We start from the raw sequence: 21,270 nt of genomic DNA, 5'->3' as shown, positions 1-21,270 counted from the left end.
AGAATTTGGGAATCTGCATTCTAATAATCTCCCAAAGTGATTTTGATGCACACTAAAATTTGAGAACCACTCCTCTAGGGAAAAGAGCTCTGGACTGGGGGTGAGGAAACCTGGATTCTGGTCCCAGTGTTTCCGTAACTTTGCTGAGTAACCCTGATCAAGTCACTTACCCTCTCTAGGCCTCAGTTACCTGTCTATAAAATGAGGATGTTGAACTAGATGATCTCTATGTTCTCATCCAACTCTAGATTTTTATGAAATCTATAGTATAGTCCCTATTCTACCCATCTACTGAATGACATTGACTTAATCACTTGACCTCATGAGTCCTCATTTTCCATCCATCTATAAAGTATTCATAACTTCTGTGAAACCATGGAATGCAGAAATGGGAGCCAGCTGTTTCTAGTTCTATGATTAAGCCAGGTATAGATTTTTACTATGACCTAGAACAAGTTAAAATCCTACACTTCCTATCTCAATCACTAGAACTAAAGCAAAGTAAATATCCTTAAAATACTACCAAGTGTAAGAGTTTAGTTCTCATCATTCAAGTGATCCAAATTGCTGAAGTTTATTGTCTTTGAAGTGCACAGTGGGAAGGTAAACATAAAATTATTTTCTCCTAATTTCTTTGCAGCCAAAAGCTCCATACGCCCATTCCATACTGAAGGAACAGGTGTTACTATATGTCCCATGTAACTTAGATAGTCATGGAATCTTCCCTGTATAAACCTCGTAAAATCAAAGAAACAAAAACATAGCAAAGGATAACACAGAAAGAAACAATTTAAAAGTCTTGCCTAAGATAAAAAATTCTAATAATATTTCACAAGGACTAGGCTGTGGAAGAAGAGTTACTCTCATTTATTGGTGAGGAGAATGTAAAGTAAACAAAACTTTTTTAATGGCAATTCGGCAGTATCTATCAAAAGGCCTGTGTTTGTATCTAGCAATCCCACTTCAGGGAATTGATCCTATACATATTTTTAGAACATGTGCCAGTGACATGTATATAAAACTTTTCATTACAACATTATTTGTATTAGCAAGAGAAGGGGAAAAACTAAGTTTCCATCAGAGACAATCTGGTTAAATAAATTATGGTACCTTCATGCAATGGAATCCCATGCCACTTTTTAAAAGGAGAATGAGGAAGCTCCCTCTCTCCAAGTTATATTCCATGGAATGATCTCCAACTCATAGCAGGTAAAAAAGAAATAGGTTGCAAAACAGTGTGTACAGAATACTGCTATTTGTGTGAAAAAGTACACTGTTTTGGTGCTTTTATATGTATAAAATCTGATAGGATACAGAATAAAGTCATGACGCTGTGACATTTGTGGCTTCCAGGGAGGGGAACTGGGTGGCTGAGGGACAGGGTAGAAGGGAGACTTTTCACTGTGTACTATTTTGAACCTTGTGAGTGTATTACCTTTCAAAAATACAATGAAAAAAATTTAATATAACAAAAATTCCATATGTGTACTGTGTTTATATACTTATATAAACATATAAAAATAGAGGATCTGGAATGATACACATCAAACACAAAATAGGTATTATGCCTTAGGAGGAAGAGGGGGGAGTTTAGATATATGTGTGTGGTAGACATTTACTTTTACTTTCTATTGCTTGAATTTCAAAATGAAATTTCATAATTACTCAAAACAAGCACATTTAAAAGGTCTTATACCACAGGGCTGGGAACACTGGGCCAGCTTTCTTCGATTCCATCATAAATATGTGAGAGACTCAGCCTTATTAACTTGGTCTTGAGTCACATCATTCCCTTGAGTCTTCCTGATGGATTGAAGTAATCAGAGCTTACTATGCAAGGACTCACAATGAAACAGTAAAATGACCTTCAGTCTTACAATGACCTCTTTGGAGAATACTGAAATTTCCCATATCAGAAGAGCTATCTAGGAGGCAAAGAATATAAAAACAAAAGTGGTGGGGAGCCACAAATATCTCAAAGGTACAACTCACATTTCAAAAATGTGTAGTCTTGGGGACTTCCCTGACAGTCCAGTGGTTAAGACTTTGCCTTCCAATGCAGGTGGTGTGGGTTCGGTCCCTGGGCAGGGAGCTAAGATCCCACATGCCTCGGGGCCAAAAAAACCATAATATAAAAACAAAAGTAATATTGTAACAAATTAAATAAAGACTTTAAAAATGGTCCACATCAAAAAAAATATTTAAAAAAAAGTGTGTAGTCTTTGGGGCTACTGAAACAAAAACTTGTGATTTAGAGTCAGAAGTCCTGTGTTTAAGACCTGGCTATGTTATATAGTAGCTGTGTGACTTCGGATAATCAACTACCCCTGATAGTTAATCAACTGTCCTTATCCTGTTACCTGTCTCACAAACTTGTTGAAAAAATAAAATTGGACAATATTATGAAATCACATTGTAAACTCTATAGCACTGTGTAAATACTATCGTTATTATCTTTCAGTACCCACAGTGGCAGAGAGAATGACAATTGGCAATAGTAGTTTCCCCCACATTGTCATAAAGGATATTTCCCCTTTACTTCCAGAATCACATGGCAACTTTTAAAATACGCAACTTCCAGAAAGTCTCTGGTTCCAAATTTGGCATTATAAATTGTTTCTGTCACTGCATGGGAAAAAGGTAAGAATTAACCTTTCATAATAATACTAGAAAATACTTGGTAATAGGAAAACAAAATAGAGATTTGTTGAGATTTACATCTTACTGAACTCTTAGAAATGGATGAAAATATAACATAAACACTGATTTTTTTCTTAAATTTCAGTTATCTACCTCATATTCTACCATGCCATCTTTGTGTTCTTTACCTGGACCTACTGGAAGTCTATTTTTACACTCCCACAACAGCCAAACCAGAAGGTAAGAATACTGGTTACTTCATAAAGGCTAAAAACAGAGGAAAGTAGAAATGCCAATAAGGCAGGAAGAGGGCAAAAAGAGGAGCAAATAACCTTCCATTACAAAAGAGAGATTCAGGGTGATCTTTAAAAAGGGCTTGTAGTGATAAATGTAAATTAAGAATAAGATAGTCTATTGAAGGAGTTTGTGAAATCACCAGCCATGGATATCTTTAAGACTAGGAAACCACTATCTGTGTTGGTGATAAATTGAGAGAAACAAGAAACCACTTGGATTCTGAGGACTCATCTATTTCAATTCTATGAAACTATGATAATTTAAGACTCAGTGAGACTCTAGGAGACAACTAGAAAAAATTACAATAGTTAAATTGATCATTTTCAAATTGTGTTCCCTTGAATGAAAGTGTTTCATGTAATATTTGGGAGGGTACATACAAAAAAATTCTAATCATATCAGGCATTTATAATATGTGACTACTGTGAAACAGAGTAGTTTCCAAAGTAGGGAAAAAAAAACAATGGAAGAAGTTTCAACAGCCTCCAAACATTAGGAAAAGTACTGGTTTTCATTTTCCCATTTATGGGATCAAAATTGTACACATACAAAATAAAATTAAACACAGAGAAAGACAAATATCATGTGATATCTCATATGTGGACTCTAATTTTTAAAATGATGCAAATGAACTTATTTACAAAACAGAGACAGACTCACAGATACTGGAAACAAACTTATGGTTACTGAAGGGAAAACATGGTGGAGAGGGATAAATCAGGAGCTTGGGATGAACATACACACACTACTACATATAAGATAACCAACAAGGACCTACTGTATAGCACAGGGAACTCTACTCAATATTCTGTGATAACTTATATGAGAAAAGAAAGAATGAATATATGTATATGTATAACTGAATCACTTTGCTGTACACCTGAAACTAACACAACATTGTAAATCAATTATACTCAAATAAAATGTTTAAAAAACACAAAGGAAGGTAGTAATGCAAGAACTGAGGAACATGAGATATAGGATATATAGAAAATGGCAGAAGTTCTTCCTTATGAGTAATTATTTGAAATATAAATGGATTAAACTATCCAATTAAAAGGCAGATGTTGGCATAATGGATAAACATTATCATCTATCTTTATGCTGTCTACAAATGACTCACTTTAGAGCCAAAGACATAAATAGGTTGAAAGTGAAAGGATGGATAAAGTTATTCCAAGAAAATAGTAATCAAAAGAGAGCAAGGGTAGATATACTAATATCACACGAAGAGGCTTTCAGCCAAAAACTGTTACAAGACACAAAGAAGAAAAAGACCTACTGAATGATGTCAGAAAGATGGCAGAGTAGGAGATACCAGCCTCTATCCCCGCCCCCCCCACAAAAAACAACAGACAGCTATACAGAAATGAAAATATCCCTGGGGGGGCTCAAGTGTCTAATTAAGAGCCTGTAGCAACACAGTGGGAAAAAAATGGAGAATAACCACACAGAAAGGATTGCTGGGGAAATCAGCATGGCAGAGACATCTGAAGAGGGCTAAGAACAAAGAAACAGGGCAGAGGCTATCAGTATCAGCCCTGCGGCAGATGCCCATACAGTCCCCACTGGCCTGCTCTGTGGAGGATCCTGGCAACTTTTGCTTCTGAGGATCTTAACAGGTCCCATGACAGCCATGAATTTCTGCAGCTTTAACAGCAGAGGAACCCATAGTGTTTGTTGGTGTGGACCCCAGCAGCCTGCTCTGTAGAGGATACTGTCAGCTTTTGCCACTGAAGTAACCAACAGCCAACATTGCCACAGACTCCCCAGGGAGTGAGACACTGCTGAGACTTCTCTACAAGAAGAAGCTGCTGTTGTGCTGCCTCAGTACCAGGGCTGCCACACCCCCCAACACTGTGCTTGCCCTAGACACCAGACCTATGGCCACTCCATGTGTACCTACCACCTGACCCCGGCACCTGCCACCAGACTCCATGCATGCCCATGCTCCAGAAACTGGCTCCGTGGCTACTCCACATACACCAATAACTCAGACACCAGAGCCACTGACACTGTAGGGTATCCCATGCCCCAGACACTGGAGACACTATCACTCCATGAGCACATGCTCTGGACCCTGTATCTACGGCCAATCTGCAAGTGCCCACACCACAGAAACCAGAGCACTGCTGCAGTGGGTGTACCTTCCCTCTAGAACCCAGATCCATTAGCTGCTTCACAAGTGCTCAAACATGGGACACCTAAGCCACTACTGTAGCAGGCTTATCCATGCACCACGCATGCCTGCTATCCAGACCATTGCTCCATATCTGCTCTGCAAGTGCATGCACCTTTCACCTGTGCCCCAGGCACTAACACCACCACCTCCCTAGACCCCTGAGCCACTCCAGTGGCTTCACACATGCCTCCATTCCAGACTCTGTCTCCATGGCTTCTCCATAGGCACCCATGCATCAAACATCATAGACACAACCACAGTAAGTGTGTCCACAACCTGGACCCAGGGTGCGAAGGATCCCCTCAACCATGACTTCCACCATGCTAGAAAAAGGTATCAGGAGGACCCCAGAAGCGTTTACCACTGAAGGCCTCAACAGCCCACACTTCTTCTGCAGACACCCACAGCCTTGGCCACCAATGTCTCCTTCAGTCTTTGCTGATGCTGATGACAGCTGACAGAGCTGCACAGAGACTGCACCACTGCACCTTCCCTGGAGTCAGAACTGCTTCATCCCACCCAGCTGGCAGCCTTGTACCCACCAATAGATGAAGGGCTTTCCTCACTGAAACCAGTCCATAAATTCTGGAAGAAGTGATTGCTACATCAAATGTGAACACACCCATGCAATGATACAAGAAATGCAAACATTCAAGGAAAAATAACACCACCAAAGGAGGACAATATTCTGGTAAGCAACTGCAAAGAAATGGAGATCTATAAAAAAATGAAAATAATTATTTTAATGAACTTGGCAATTTACAAGAGAACACAGATAGACAACTCAACGAAATCAGGAACAAAACAAGAAGTTAAACAAATAGAGGTAAACCATTTAAAAAAGAACAAAAACAATTCTGGAGCTGAAAAATACAATGAATGAAAGGAAAAATAATATAGAGAGCATCAAGAACAGATTTGATGAAGCAGAAGAAAGAGCCTGAAAGCTCAAGGATAGGTAATATGAAATTATCCAGTTAGAAAAACAAAAAGAATGAAAGGGTGAAGACAGTTCATGGGACTTATGAGACACCATCAAGCATAAGAATATATGCGTTATGGGGATAAAAGGAGAAGAGAGAAAGGGGCAGAAAGCTTATTTAAATAAATAATGGCTGAAAATTTCCCAAATTTGGGGAGAGATATGGATATCCAGGCACATGAAGCTCAAAAGTCCCCAGTTTCAACCAAAAGAGGGCTTTACCAGGATATACTATAATCAAACTTTCAAAAGTCAAAGACATGGAGTTTTGAAAGCAGAAAGAGAGAAAGAGTGGTCAATTACAAGGGAAACTGCATAAGGCCATCAGTGGATTTCTCAGAAGAAACCTTGCAGGCCAGGACAGAGTGGAATGATATATTAAAAATGCTTGTACTGTGAAAAAGCAAGAGAGAGGCATGGACATATATAAATACCAAACGTAAGATAGCTAGTGGGAAGCAGCTGCATAGCACAGGGAGATCAGATTGGTGCTTTGTGACTGGGGGGTGGGATAGGGAGGGTGGGAGGGAGGGAGACACAAGAGGGAAGGGATATGGGAACAGATGTATATGTATAACTGATTCACTTTGTTATAAAGCAGAAACTAATAATAAAAAATAAAAAATAAAAATAAAAATGCTTGTAGAAAAAACTACAAGCATTTTTGCAAAGGTTGTCTTACCCAGCAAAGCCATCCTTCAGAAATGAAGGAGTTAGTTTTCCACCAAACAAAACCTGAAGGAGTTCATCCCTAGGAGAACGGCCTTACAAGAAATGTTGAAGATGAAATGAAAAGATGACAATTAGTAATGTGAAAACCTATGAAAGTAAAAAAAAAAAAAAAAAAGCACTGGTAATGGTTAATATATAGAACAATTCAAAATACTGTAATACTGTAATGTTGGTGTGTAAATCACTTTTAACTCTGGTATAAAGATTAAAAAGCAATGTATTAAAAATAACTATGAGTAAAATATTTTTACTGGATACACTATAAAGTGATGTAAATTGTGAAATCAAATGCATGAAATGTTGCGGAGGAAGTAATACGATAGTGTTTATGTATGCAGTGGTAGTTAACTCCTTACCAGCTTCAAATAGAATGTTATAAATATAAGATGTTTTATGTAAGCTCCATGGTAACCCCCCAAAAAACCTGTAGCAAATACACAAAAGATAAAGAAAAGGAAATAAAAGTACACTACTACGGAAAATCAAACCACAAAGGCATACACTTATTAGGAGCAAAGGAACTACAAAACAGCCAGAAAACAATTAACAAACTGGTATATTGCTACCTATCAATTATTACTTCTAATGTTAATTGGTTAAATTCTCCAATCAAAAGACATAGAATAGCTGAATGGATTTAGAAAAGCAAGACAGTTACATGCCTATAAGAGACTCACTTAAGATTTAAGGATACATATAAGCTTAAAGTGAAGGGATGGAAAAAGATATTCCATGCAAATGGAAACCAAAAGAGATCAAGGATAGCTACAATATATCAGGCAAATAGACTTTAAGTCAACAACCATAAGTGGAGACAAAGTATATCATTATATAATGCTAAAAGGTAAATTCATCAAGAGGATATGACAGTTGTAAATATATATGCACCTAACATTAAAGCATCTAAATATATCAAGCACATATTGACAACACTGAAGGGAGGAATAGAGTGAATAAAATAAAAGGAGAGGAGATGAGCTTCAAGATGGCGAAAGAGTAAAACGTGGAGATCACCTTCCTCCCCACAAATACATCAAAAATATATCTACATGTGGAAAAACCCCTAAAGAACACCTACTGAATGCTGGCAGAAGACCTCAGACCTCCCAAAAGGCAAGAAACTCCCCATGTACCTGGGTAGGGTAAAAGAAAAAAAAAAAGAATAGGGACGGGACCTGAACCAGTAGGAGGGAGCTGTGAAGGAGGAAATGTTTCCAAACACTAGGAAACCCCTTCACGGGCGGAGACTGCGGGCGGCAGAGGGGGGAAGCTTCGGAGCCACGGAGGAGAGCGCAGCAACAGGGGTGCGGAGGGCAAAGCGGAGAGATTCCCGCACAGAGGATTGGTGCCGACCAGCACTCACCAGCCCAAGAGGCTTGTCTGCTCACCCACCAGGACGGGTGGGGGCTGGGAGCTGAGACTCGGGCATCACTCGGATTGCAGGTAGAGGACTGGGGTTGGCGGCGTGAACACAGCCTGAAGGGGGCTACTGTGCCACAGCTAGCCAGGAGGGAGTCTGGGAAAAAGTCTGCACCTGCCTAAGAGGCAACAGACTTTTTCTTGCCTTTTTGTTTTGTGGTGCGCGAGGAGAGGGGATTAAGAATGCCACTTAAAGGAGCTCCAAAGATGGGCGCGAGCCACGGCTATCAGTGCAGACCACAGAGATGGGCATGAGACGCTAAGGCTACTACTGCTGTAGCCACCAAGAAGCCTGTGTGCAAGCATGGGTCACTATCCACACCTCCCCTCCCAGGAGCGGGTGCAGCCCGCCACTGCCAGGGTCCCGTGATCCAGGGACAACTTCCCAGGGAGAAAACATGGCATGCCTCAGGCTGGTGCAACGTCACGCTGGCCTCTGCTGCCACAGGCTCGCCCCACATACCGTACCCCTCCCTCCACCTGGCCAGAGTGAGCCACAGCCCCTGAATCAGCTGATACTTTAACGCCAGCCTGTCTGACCGAAGAACAGACGACCTCAGGTGACCTACATGCAGAGGCGGGGCCAAACCCAAAGCTGAACCCCGGGAGCTGTGCGAACAAAGAAGAGAAAGGGAAATTTCTCCAAGCAGCCTCAGGAGCAGCGGATTAAGTCTCCACAATCAACTTGATGTATCTGTGGAATACCTGAATAGACAATGAATCATCCCACATTGAGGAGGTGGACTTTGGGAGCAACGATATATATATATATATATATTTTCCCCTTTCTCTCTTTCTGTGACTGTGTATGTGTATGCTTCTGTGTGTGATTTTGTCTGTATAGCTTTGCTTTTACCATTTGTCCTAGGGTTCTGTCTGTCTGTTTTCTTTTTTTTTTCATTTATTTTTAGTATACTTTTTAGTGCTTGTTATCATTGGTGGATTTGTTTTTTGGTTTGGTTGCTCTCTTCCTTTTTTTATTAATTAAAATTTTTTTAATTATTTTTAATTTTAATAACTATTTCATTTCATTTCATTTTATCTTTTCCTCTACTTCTTTCTTTTTTTCTCCCTTTTATTCTGAGCTGTGTGGTTGACAGGCTCTTGGGGCTCTGGCCAGGAGTCAGGACTGTGCCTCTGAGGTGGGAGTGCCAAGTTCAGGACATTGGTCCACCAGAGACCTCCTAGCTCCATGTAGTATCAAACGGTGAAAATCTCCCAGAGATCTCCATATCAATGCCAAGACCCAGCTGCACTCAACGACCAGCAAGCTACAATTCTGGACACCCTATGCCAAACAACTAGAAAGACATGAACACAACCCCATCCATTAGCAGAGAGGCTGTCTAAAATCGTAATAAAGTCACAGACACCCCAAAACACACCACCAGACGTGGACCTGCCCACAGGAAAGAAAAAATCCAGCCTCATCCACCAGAAGACAGGCACTAGTCCCCTCAACCAGGAAGCCTACACAACCCACTGAACCAACTGTAGCCACTGGGGGAAGACACCAAAAATAATAGGAACTATGAAGCAGCAGCCTGCAAAAAGGAGACCCCAAACACAGTAAGTTAAGCAAAATGAGAAGACAGAAAAACACACAGCAGGTGAAGGAGCAAGGTAAAATCCCACCAAACCTAACAAATGAAGAGGAAATAGGCAGTCTACCTGAAAATTCAGAATAATGATAGTAAAGATGATCCAAAATCTTGGAAAAAGAATGGAGAAAATACAAGAAATGTTTAACAAGGACCTAGAAGAACTAAAGAGCAAACAACAGTGATGAACAACAAAATAAAAGAAATAAAAAATTCTCTAGAAGGAATCAATAGCAGAATAACTGAGGCAGAAGACGGGATAAGTGATCTGGAAGATAAAATAGTGGAAATAACTACTGCAGAGCAGAATAAAAAAAAAAGAATGAAAAGAATTGAGGACAGACTCAGAGACCTCTGGGACAATATTAAACACACCAATATTCAAATTATAGGGTCACAGAAGAAGAAGAGAAAAAGGGACTGAGAAAATATTTGAAGAAATTATAGTGGAAAACTTCCCAAACATGGGAAAGGAAATAGTTAATCAAGTCCAGGAAGCACAGAGATTCCCATACAGGATAAATCCAAGGATAAACATGCTAAGATACATATTAATCAAACTATCAAAAATTAAATACAAAAAAATTATTAAAAGCAGCAAGGGAAAATAACACAAAAGGGAATGCCCATAAGGTTAACAGCTGATCCTTCAGCAGAAACTCTGCAAGCCAGAATGGAGTGGCAGGACATATTTAAAGTGATGAAAGGGAAAAAACTACAACCAAGATGACTCTACCCAGCAAGGATCTCATTCAGATTGGATGGAGAAATTAAAACCTTTACAGACAAGCAAAAGCTAGGAGAATTCAACACCACCAAAGCAGCTTTACAACAAATGCTAAAGCAATTTCTCTAGGCGGGAAACACAAGAGAAGAAAAAGACCTACAATAACAAACCCAGAACAATTAAGAAAATGATAATAGGAACATACATATTGATAATTACCTTAAATATAAATGGATTAAATGATCCAACCAAAAGACATAAACTGGCTGAATGGATACAAAAACAAGACCTGTATATATGCCATCTACAAGTGACTCACTTCAGACCGAGGGACACATATGGACTGAAAGTAAGGGGATGGAAAAAGATATTCTACACAAATGGAAATCAAAAAAAAGCTGGAGTAACAATTCTCATATCAGACAATATACACTTTAAAACAGACTATTACAAGAGACAAAGAAGGATACTACATAATGATCAAGGGATCAGTCCAAGAAGCAGATATAACAATTGTAAATATTTGTGCACCCAACATAGGAGCACCTCAATACATAAGACGAATACTAACAGCCAATAAACGGGAAATCGACAGTAACACAATCATAGAAGGGGACTTTAACACCCCACTGTCACCAACGGAAAAATCATCAAAAATGAAAATAAATAAGTAAATACAAGCTTTAAATGATACATTAAACAAGTTGGACTTAATTGATATATATATATATATATATATATATATATATATATATATATATATATATATATAGGACACTCAATCCAAAAACAACAGAATACACTTTCTTCTCAAGTGCTCATGGAACATTCTCCAGGATAGATCATATCTTGGTTCACACATCAAGCCTTGGTATATTTAAGAAAATTGAAACCTTATCAAGTATGTTTTCTGACCACAACGTTTTGAGACTAGATATCAATTATAGGAAAAAGTCTGTAAAAAATACAAACACATGGAGGCTAAACAATACACTACTTAATAACCAAGAGATCACTGAAGAAATCAAAGAGGAAATCAAAAAACACCTGGAAACTAATGACAATGGAAACACGACAACCCAAAACCTATGGGATGCAGCAAAAGCTGTTCTAAGAAGGAAGTTTATAGCAACACAATCCTACCTTAAGAAACAAGAAACATCTCAAATAAACAACCTAACCCTACAACTAAAGTAATTAGAGAAAGAAGAACAAAAAACCCTGAAAGTTAGCAGAACAAAAGAAATCATAAAGGTCAGATGAGAAATAAATGAAAAAGATATGAAGGAAGCGAGAGCAAAGGTCAGTAAAACTAAAAGCTAGTTCTTTGAGAATGTAAACAAAATTGATAAACCATTAACGAGACTCATAAAAAAAGGGAGAAGACTCAAATCACTTGAATTACAAATGAAAAAGGAGAAGTAACTGACACTGCAGAAATACAAAGGATCATGAGAGATCACTACAAGCAACTCTATGCCAATAAATTGGACAACCTGGAAGAAATGGACACATTCTTAAAAATGTACAACACTCTGAGACTGAACCAGGAAGAAACAGAAAATAGGAACAGACCAATCATAAGCACTGAAATTGAAGCTGTGGTAAAAAGTTTCCAACAAACAAAAGCCCAGGACCAGAGAGCTTCACAGGCGAATTCTATCAAACATTTAGAGAAGAGCTAACACCTATCCTTCTCAAACTCTTCCAAAATATAACAGAGGGAGGAACACTCCCAAACGCATTCTATGAAGCCACCATCACCCGGATACCAAAACCAGACAAAGATGTCACAAAGAAAGTAAACTACAGGGCAATATCACTGATGAACCTAGATACAAAAAACCTCAACAAAATACTAGCAAACAGAATCCAACAACACATTAAAAGGATCATACACCATGATCAAGTGGGATTTATCCCAGGAATGCGAGGATTCTTCAATATATGCAAGTCAATCAATGAGATACACCATATTAACAAAATGGAGGAGAAAAATCTTATGATCACCTCAGTAGATGCAGAGAAAGCTTTTGACAAAATTCAACACCCATTTATGATAAAAACTCTGCAGAAAGTAGGCATAGAGGGAACCTACCTCAGCATAATAAAGCCCAGATATGACAAACGCACAGCCAACATCGTCCTCAATGGTGAAAAAATGAAACCATTTCCACTAAGATCAGGAACAAGACCAGGTTGCCCACTCTCACCAATATTATTCAACATAGTATTGGAAGTTTTAGCCACAGCAGTCACAGAAGAAAAAGAAATAAATGTAATCCAAATTGGAAAAGAAGAAGTAAAACTGTCACTGTTTGCAGATGCCATTGTACTATACATAGAGAATCCTAAAGATGCTACCAGAAAACTACCAGAGCTAATCAATGAATTTGGTAAAGTAGCAGGATACAAAATTAATGCACAGAAATCTCTGGCATTCCTATACACTAATGATGAAAAATCTGAAACTGAAATTAAAAAAACACTCCCATTTACCATTGCAACTAAAAGAATACAATACCTAGGAATAAACCTATCTAAGTAGACAAAAGACCTGTATGAAGAAAACTATAAGACAATGATGAAAGAAATTAAAGATGATACACATAGATGGAGAGATATACCATGTACTTTGATTGGAAGAATCAACATTGTGAAAATGACTTTACTACCCAAAGCAATCTACAGATTCAATGCAATCCCTATCAAACTACCACTGGCATTTTTCTCAGAACTAGAGCAAACAATTTCACAATTTGTATGGAAACATAAAAGACCCCGAATCGCAAAAACAATGTTGAGAAAGAAAAATGGAGCTGGAGGAATCAGACTCCTTGATGTCAGACTATACTACAAAGCTACAGTAATCAAGACAGTATGGTACTGGCACAAAAACAGAAATATAGATCAATGGAACAGGATAGAAAGGCCAGAGATAAACCCTCGCACATATGGTCACCTTAACTTTGATACAGGAGGCAAGAATATACAATGGAGGAAAGACAGCCTCTTCAATAAGTCGTGCTGGGAAAACTGGGAATCTACATGTAAAAGAATGAAATCAGAACACTCGCTAACATCATACACAATAATAAACTCAAAATGTATTAAAGACCTAAATGTAAGGCCAGACACTATCAAACTCTTAGAGGGAAACATAGGCCGAACACTCTATGACATAAATCACAGCAAGATCCTTTTTGACCCACCTTCTAGAGAAATGGAAATAAAAACAAAAATAAACAAGTGGGACCTAATGAAACTTAAAATCTTTTGCACAGCAAAGGAAACCATGAACTAGATGAAAAGACAACTCTCAGAATGGGAGAAAATATTTGCAAATGAAGCAACTGACAGAGGATTAATCTCCAAAATTTACAAGCACCTCATGCAGCTCAATATCAAAAAAACAAACAACCCTATACAAAAATAGGCAGAAGACCTAAATAGACGTTTCTCCAAAGGAGATATGCTGATTGCCACAGAAACATGCAAGGATCTTCAACATCATTAAGCATTAGCGAAATGCAAATCAAAACTGCAATGAGATATCATCTCACACTGGTCAGTATGTCCATCATCAAAAATTCTACAGGCAGTAAATGCTGGAGAGGGTGTGGAGAAATGGGAACCCTCTTGCACTGTTGGTGGGAATGTAAATTGATACAGCCGCTATGGAGAAGCGTATGGAGTTTCCTTAAAAAACTAAAAATAGAACTACCATACCACCCAGCAATCCCACTACTGGACAAATACCCTGAGAAAACCATAATTCAAAAAGAGTCATGGAACAAAATATTCCTTGCAGCTCTCTTTACAATAGCAAGGACATGGAAGCAACCTAAGTGTCCATTGACAGATGAATGGATAAAGAAGATGTAGCACATATATACTATGGAATGTTATTCAGCCATAAAGAGAAACGAAATTGAGTTATTTGTAGTGAGGTGGATTGACCTAGAGTGTGTCATACAGAGTGAAGTAAGTCAGAATGAGAAAATCAAATACCATATGCTAACACATATATATATAAAATCTAAAAAAAAAATGGTCATGAAGAACCTAGGGGCAAGGCGGGAATGAAGACGCAGACCTACTAGACATTGGACTTGAGGACATGGGGAGGGGGAAGTGTAAGCTGTGACAAAGTGAGAGTGTGGCATGGACATATATACAGTACCAAATGTAAAATAGATAGCTGGTGGGAAGCAGCCGCATAGCACAGGGAGATTGGCTCAGTGCTTTGTGACCACCTAGAGGGGTGAGGTAGGGAGGGTGAGAGGGAGGGAAACACAAGAGGGAAGAGATGTGGGGATATATGTATATGTATAGCTGATTCACTTTGTTATAAAGCAGAGACTAACACACCATTCTAAATCAATGAAACTCCAATAAAGATGTTAAAATATATATATATAAATTAATTAATAAATTAAATAATAATTGAGGACTTTAATATCCCAATTTTATGAATGGATAGATCATCTAGACTGAAAAGTAATAATGAAAAAGCAAATATGAATAATTCAATAGACCAAATGTACCCAACAGATATACACAGAACATTCTACACAACAGCAGTAGAATACCTATTCTTTTCATGCACATACGGAACTTTCTTCAGGATAGAGCATATGTTAGGCCAAAAAACAAGTCTTACAATTTAAGAAAATTGAATTATATCGATGATATTTTCTAATATAATTGTGTGAAACTAGAAATCAATAACAGGGAAACTGGAAAACTCACACATATGTGGAAATTAAACAACACTCTCCTGGACAACATCTGGGTCATGAAGAAATCAATAGAGAAATCAAAATCAAGAGAGAAATCAAAAAATATGTTGACAAAAATGAAAATGGAGTTACAATATACCCAAACTTATGTGATGCAGCAAAAAGAGTTCTAAGAGGGTAGTTTATAACAATTAATGCCTACATTGAGAAAAAAGAAACATCTCAAATAAACAACCTATGTTTTCATCTCAAAGAACTAGAAAAAGAAGAAGAAACCAAGCCCAAAATTAATAGAAGGAAGGAAATAACAAATATCGGAGCAGAAATAATTGAAATAAAAACTACAAGAACAATAGAAAAACAAAAGAAAATTAAAAAAAAACAAAGATCTGGTTTTTTGCAAAGACAAAAAAAAATGACAGACCTTTAGCTACGCTTACTAGAAGCAGAGAAGAGAGAATACTCAAATAAATAAACTTTAAAAAGAGACGTTATGAGTGATGCCACAGAAATACAAAGGATCATAAGAACAATTAATAAACAATTAATAAACAATTAATATGAACAATTAGTAAATCAGATAACCTAGAAGAAGTGGATATTCCTAGAAATATACAACCTTCCAAGACTGAAACATGAAGAAATGAAAAATCTGAACAAATCAATAACAAGTAAAGATTTTGAATCAGTAATAATAAAAAAAATCTCCAAACAAATAAAAGTCCAGGGCCAGATTGATTCATTTGTGAATTCTGTCAAACATTTAAAGAAGGATTTATACCAAACCTTCTCACATTCTTCCAAAATATTTAGTATCCTTCAAAACATTTACAAAGACAGCATTACCATGATACCAGAGTCAGACAAGGACACTACAAGGAAAGAAATTAGGCCAATATCCCCAAAGAACATAGATATAAAATCCTTAAAAAATACTATCAAACCAAATTCAACAGCATAATAAAAGGATCATTCACCACAGCCAAGTGAGATTTATACCTGGAATGCAAGGATGGTTTGACATACGTAAATCAATAAATGTGATACACCTTTTTTTTTTTTTTTTTTTTTTTTTTGCGGTACACGGGCCTCTCACTGTTGTGGCTTCTCCCGTTGCGGAGCACAGGCTCTGGATGTGCAGGCTCAGTGGCCATGGCTCACGGGCCAAGCCGCTCCATGGCATGTGGGATCTTCCTGGACCGGGGCACGAACCCGTGTCCCCTGCATCGTCAGGCGGACTCTTAACCACTGCGCCACCAGGGAAGCCCCACCATATTTTTTTAATTAATGATTTAAAAAATCGTATAATCATCTGAAGAGATACAGAAAAAAACATATGACAAATTCCAACATTCTTTCATGATAAAAATTCTCAACAAATTAAGTATAGACCAAATGTACCTCAACATAATAAAGACCATATATGAGAAGCCCGTAGCAAATATCATACTCAATGGTGAAAATTTGACAGATTTTCCTCCAATATCAGGAAAAAGACAAGGATGCCCACTCTCACAACTTCCATTCAACATTGTACTGGAAGTCCTAGCTAGAGCAATTAGGCAAGAAAAGGAAATAAAAGGCATAAAAATCAGAAAGGAAGAAGTTAACTTTTCTATTCACAGATGACATAATGTTATATATAGAAAATCCTAAAGACTCCACCAAAACCAATTTAGAATAAATGAATTCTGTAAAGTTGCAGGATTAAAAAAAATCAGTTGTGTTTTTATACCCTAAAAACAAGCTATCCAATAAAGAAATTAAGAAAGCAATCCCATTTACAATAGCATAAACAAAGAATAAAATACTGAAGAATAAATTTAACCAAAGAGGTGAAAGATCTGTACAAGTAAAGCTATAAAACATTGATGAAAGAAATTGAAAACACAAATAAATCCAGATCATGCTTATGGATTGGAAGAATTAATATTGTTAAAATGTCCATACTATCCAAAACCATCTATAGATTCAATGCAACCCCTATCAAGATTCCAATGTCATTTTTTACTGAAATAGAATAAACAATCCTGAAGTTCATTTGTAACCACAGAGGATCCCAAATAGTTAAGGCAATCAAGCAAGAGAAAGAAAGCAGGAAGCATCACACTCCCTGATTTCAAATTATACTATAAAGCTATAGTAATCTAAACTGTATGATACTGGTATAAAAACAGACACATAGACCAATGGAACAGAATTAAGAGCCCAGAAATAAACTCATGTATATGGAGTCAACTAACTGTCAACAAAGTTGCCATGAATACACAATGAGAAAATGATAATGTCTTTCAATAAACGTTGCTGGAAAAACTGCATATCCACATGCAAAAGAATAAAATTGGACCTTTATCTCAGACCATTCACAAAAATTAATTTAAAATGGATTAATGATTTAAATATAAGACTTGAAAACATACAAATCCTAGAAGGGAAAAGAGGAAATCTCCTTTACAGTGGTCTTGGCATGATTTTTTGGATTTGAAACCAAAACATATATAAACAAAAGCAAAAACAAACAAGTGGGATTATATCAAACTAAAATGTTTCTGCACATGAGGAAACAATCAGCACAATAATAAGGCAACCTATGGAATAGGAGAAAATATTTGATTACCATATATCTGAAAATGGGTTATTATCTAAAATATATGTGGAACTCTTACAACTCAATAGCAAAAAGCCAAATATACCCATTTAAAAATGGGCAAAGGACCTGAATAGATATTTTTCAAAAGAAGTCATACACATGGCCAACAAGTATATTAAAAGGTGCTCAAGCTGACCAATCGTCAGGGAAATGCAAACCAAACCTACATGAGGTGTCACCTCACAGCTGGCAGATGGCTATCATGAAAAAGTCAAAACGTAACAAGTGTTGGTGAGGATGTGGAGAAAGGGAACCTTCGTACACTGTTTGTGGGAATGTAAATTGGTATAGCCATTATGGAAAACAGTACAGTGGTTCCTCAAAAATTAGTAATAGAACTACAGTATCATCCAGCAATCCCACTTCTGGGTATATATCTAAAGGAAACGAAATCTGTATCTCAAAGAGATACCTGCATTCCTATATTCACTGCAGCATTCACAGTCATAAATATATGGAGATAACCTATTTGTTCACAAACAGATGGATAAAGAAATATGGTATATGCATATAATAGAATATTATTCAGCTTTTAAAAATAAAGAAATCCTGCCATTTGTAACACCATGATGTACCTGAAATAAACCAGACACAGAAAGATAAATACTGCATGATCTCACTTATATATGGAATGTTTAAAAAAAAGTCAGACTCATCGTAACAGCAGAATTGTGTAACAGTTATAAACATATATGTACCTAACAAGAGAGCTCCAAAATATAGGGAGGAAAATGACAGAACTGAAGGAAAAAATATACAGCTCTACAATAATAATTGGAGATTTCAATACCATATTTTCAATAATGGATAGAACACCTAGAGAGAATATCAATAAGGAAAGTCAGGATTTAACAACACTAAAAACCAATTAGATGTAACACACATGTATGGAGTACTCCACCTCAAAATAGAAGAATACACATTCTTCTCATATGCACATGGAACATTCTCCAGTATAGACCATATGGTTGGTGACAAAAGAAGTCTTAATAAATTTAAAAGATTGAAACCACACAAAGAATCTTCTCTGACTTCAATGGAATGAAACTAGAAATCAATAACCAAAGGGAAATTATAAATTCACGAATGTGTGGAATTGAACAACACACTCTTAAAGAACTAATGAATTAAATAAGAATCCACAAGGGAAATTAGAAAATACTGTGAATGAATAAAATTGAAAAATAGCATTCCAAATATGGGATGCAAGAAAACAGTGCTCGGGGGAAATTTATAGCTATAAACACCTACAGTATACAAAGGAGTAATATATTAATTCAGTATTCTTTACACCTTAAAGAAACAGAAAATCAAGAGCAATCTGACCCCAAAGATAGCAGAGGTAAATAATAAGGATTAGAGCAGAGGTAAACTAAATAAGGAATAGAAGACAATAGGGATAATTAAGAAAACAAAAGTGAGGCTTTGAAAAGATCTACAAAATTGACAAACCTATAGCTACACTGACCAACAGAGAGAGAGAGGGAGACAGAGAGGACACAAATTACTAATATCAGAAATTAAAGTAGGACATTACTATAGACCTTACAGAAACAGAAAGGATTACAAGAAAATACCATGAATGATTGTGTGCCAACAAATTAGATAACCGAGACGAAATGGGCAAATTCCTAGAAACACACTAACTAGTAAAACTGAATCAAGAAGAAATTTTAAAAATTGAATATACCTAAGGTAAGTAATAAGATTGTATTAATCCAAAACCTATCAAGAAATAAAAGCCCAGGACCAGATAGTTTCACAAGTAAATTCTATCAAACATTTAAAGAAGAATTAGCACCAATCTTTCTCAAATTATTCCAAAAAAAAAACAAAAGAGAAGAAGACAGAGAAACACTTTTTCTACTCAGTGCATGTAGGCAAGAAAAATAAGTAAATAAAAGGCATCCAAATTGGACAGGAAGACATAAAATTATCTCTGTTCACAGATAACATGATCTTACTTATATCCAACCCTAAAGGTTCCACCAAAAATCCTGTTAGAACTAATAAATGATTTCAGCAAAATTGCAGGATGCCAAATTAACACATCTACAGACAGTAATCAGTTGCATTTCTATACACTAGGAATGAGCAATCAGAAAAATTAAGAAAACAGCTATCTTTACAAAGCATGGAAAAGAATGAAATACTTAGGAATAAACTTAACCAAAGAGGTGAAAATCTTGTGTACTGAAAACTTAAAATATGTTGCTGAATGAAGTTAGATACAAATAAATGGAAAGACATCCCGTGTTCATTAATTGGAAGAGTTAATATTGTTAGGGATATCATTACTACCCCAATGAGTCTACAGATTTAGCGCAATCTCTATCAAAATCCCAATGACACTTTTTGCGTAAATAGAAAATTGCATCCTAAAATTCATATGGAATCTCAAGAGACTCCAAATAGCCAAAACAATCTTGAAAAAGAACAAAGTTGGAGGTCTCACATTTCCTCATTTCTAAACTTACTACAAAGCTACAGTAATCAAAACAGTGTGGTACAGACATAGAGGCTAATTGAATAGAATAAAGAGGCCAAAATAAACCCTCACATATATGGTCAGATGATTTTTGAAAAGTGTACCAAGACCATTCAAGGGGAAAGAAGGGTCTTTTCAACAAATGGTGTTGGGAAAACTAGATATACACATGCAAAATAATGAAGTTGGACCCTTACCTTATACCATGTACAAAAATCAACTCAAATGGATTAAAGACCTAAACGTAAACCTATAGTTTTTTTTGTTTGTTTTGTTTGTTTTGTTTTCTTTTCTTTTCTTTTGCAGTATGCAGGCCTCTCACTGTTGTGGCTCAGCGACCTAGCCGCTCTGCGGCATGTGGGATCTTCCCAGACTGGGGCACGAACCCGTGTCCCCTGCATCGGCAGGCAGACTCTCAACCACTGTGCCACCAGGGAAGCCCAATTATCTTTTTTTTTTTTTTTTTTTTGCTGTATGCAGCCTCTCACTGTTGTAGCCTCTCCCATTGTGGAGCACAGGCTCTGGACGTGCAGGCTCAGTGGCCATGGCTCACGGGCCCAGCCGCTCCACGGCATGTGGGATCCTCCCGAACCCGTGTCCCCTGCATCGGCAGGTGGACTCCCAACCACTGCACCACCAGGGAAGCCCTCTAAACCTATAGTTTTTAAAACTAGAAAACACTTAGAAGAAAAACTAGGGAATACATTTTATGACATTGATTTGGCAATAATTTCTTGGATATGACACCAAAAACAGAGTAAACTAAAGTAAAAATAAATTGGATGACATGAATACATTTAAAGTTCTAGG

The 21,270-nt window shown here is 37.1% G+C and overlaps 1 protein-coding gene across 1 annotated transcript in view; it reads left to right on the top strand.

The window, feature by feature from the left end:
• The window catches only part of ZDHHC15 (zDHHC palmitoyltransferase 15), a gene marked incomplete at both ends in the record, with an annotated part of 104,218 nt that overhangs the window by 24,485 nt on the left and 58,463 nt on the right, over positions 1-21,270 (top strand). The window contains one exon of the mRNA XM_079727310.1: positions 2,786-2,880. Coding sequence (XP_079583436.1) covers positions 2,786-2,880 — 95 coding nt within the window. The remainder of the gene's footprint in view (positions 1-2,785; positions 2,881-21,270) is intronic.

Source organism: Hyperoodon ampullatus (assembly GCF_949752795.1).
Source record: "Hyperoodon ampullatus genome assembly, chromosome: X".
In the NCBI taxonomy this organism is placed as follows: domain Eukaryota; kingdom Metazoa; phylum Chordata; class Mammalia; order Artiodactyla; family Ziphiidae; genus Hyperoodon; species Hyperoodon ampullatus.
Note: the sequence above shows the minus strand (reverse complement) of the source record. Positions and strands in the feature narration are given on the sequence as shown.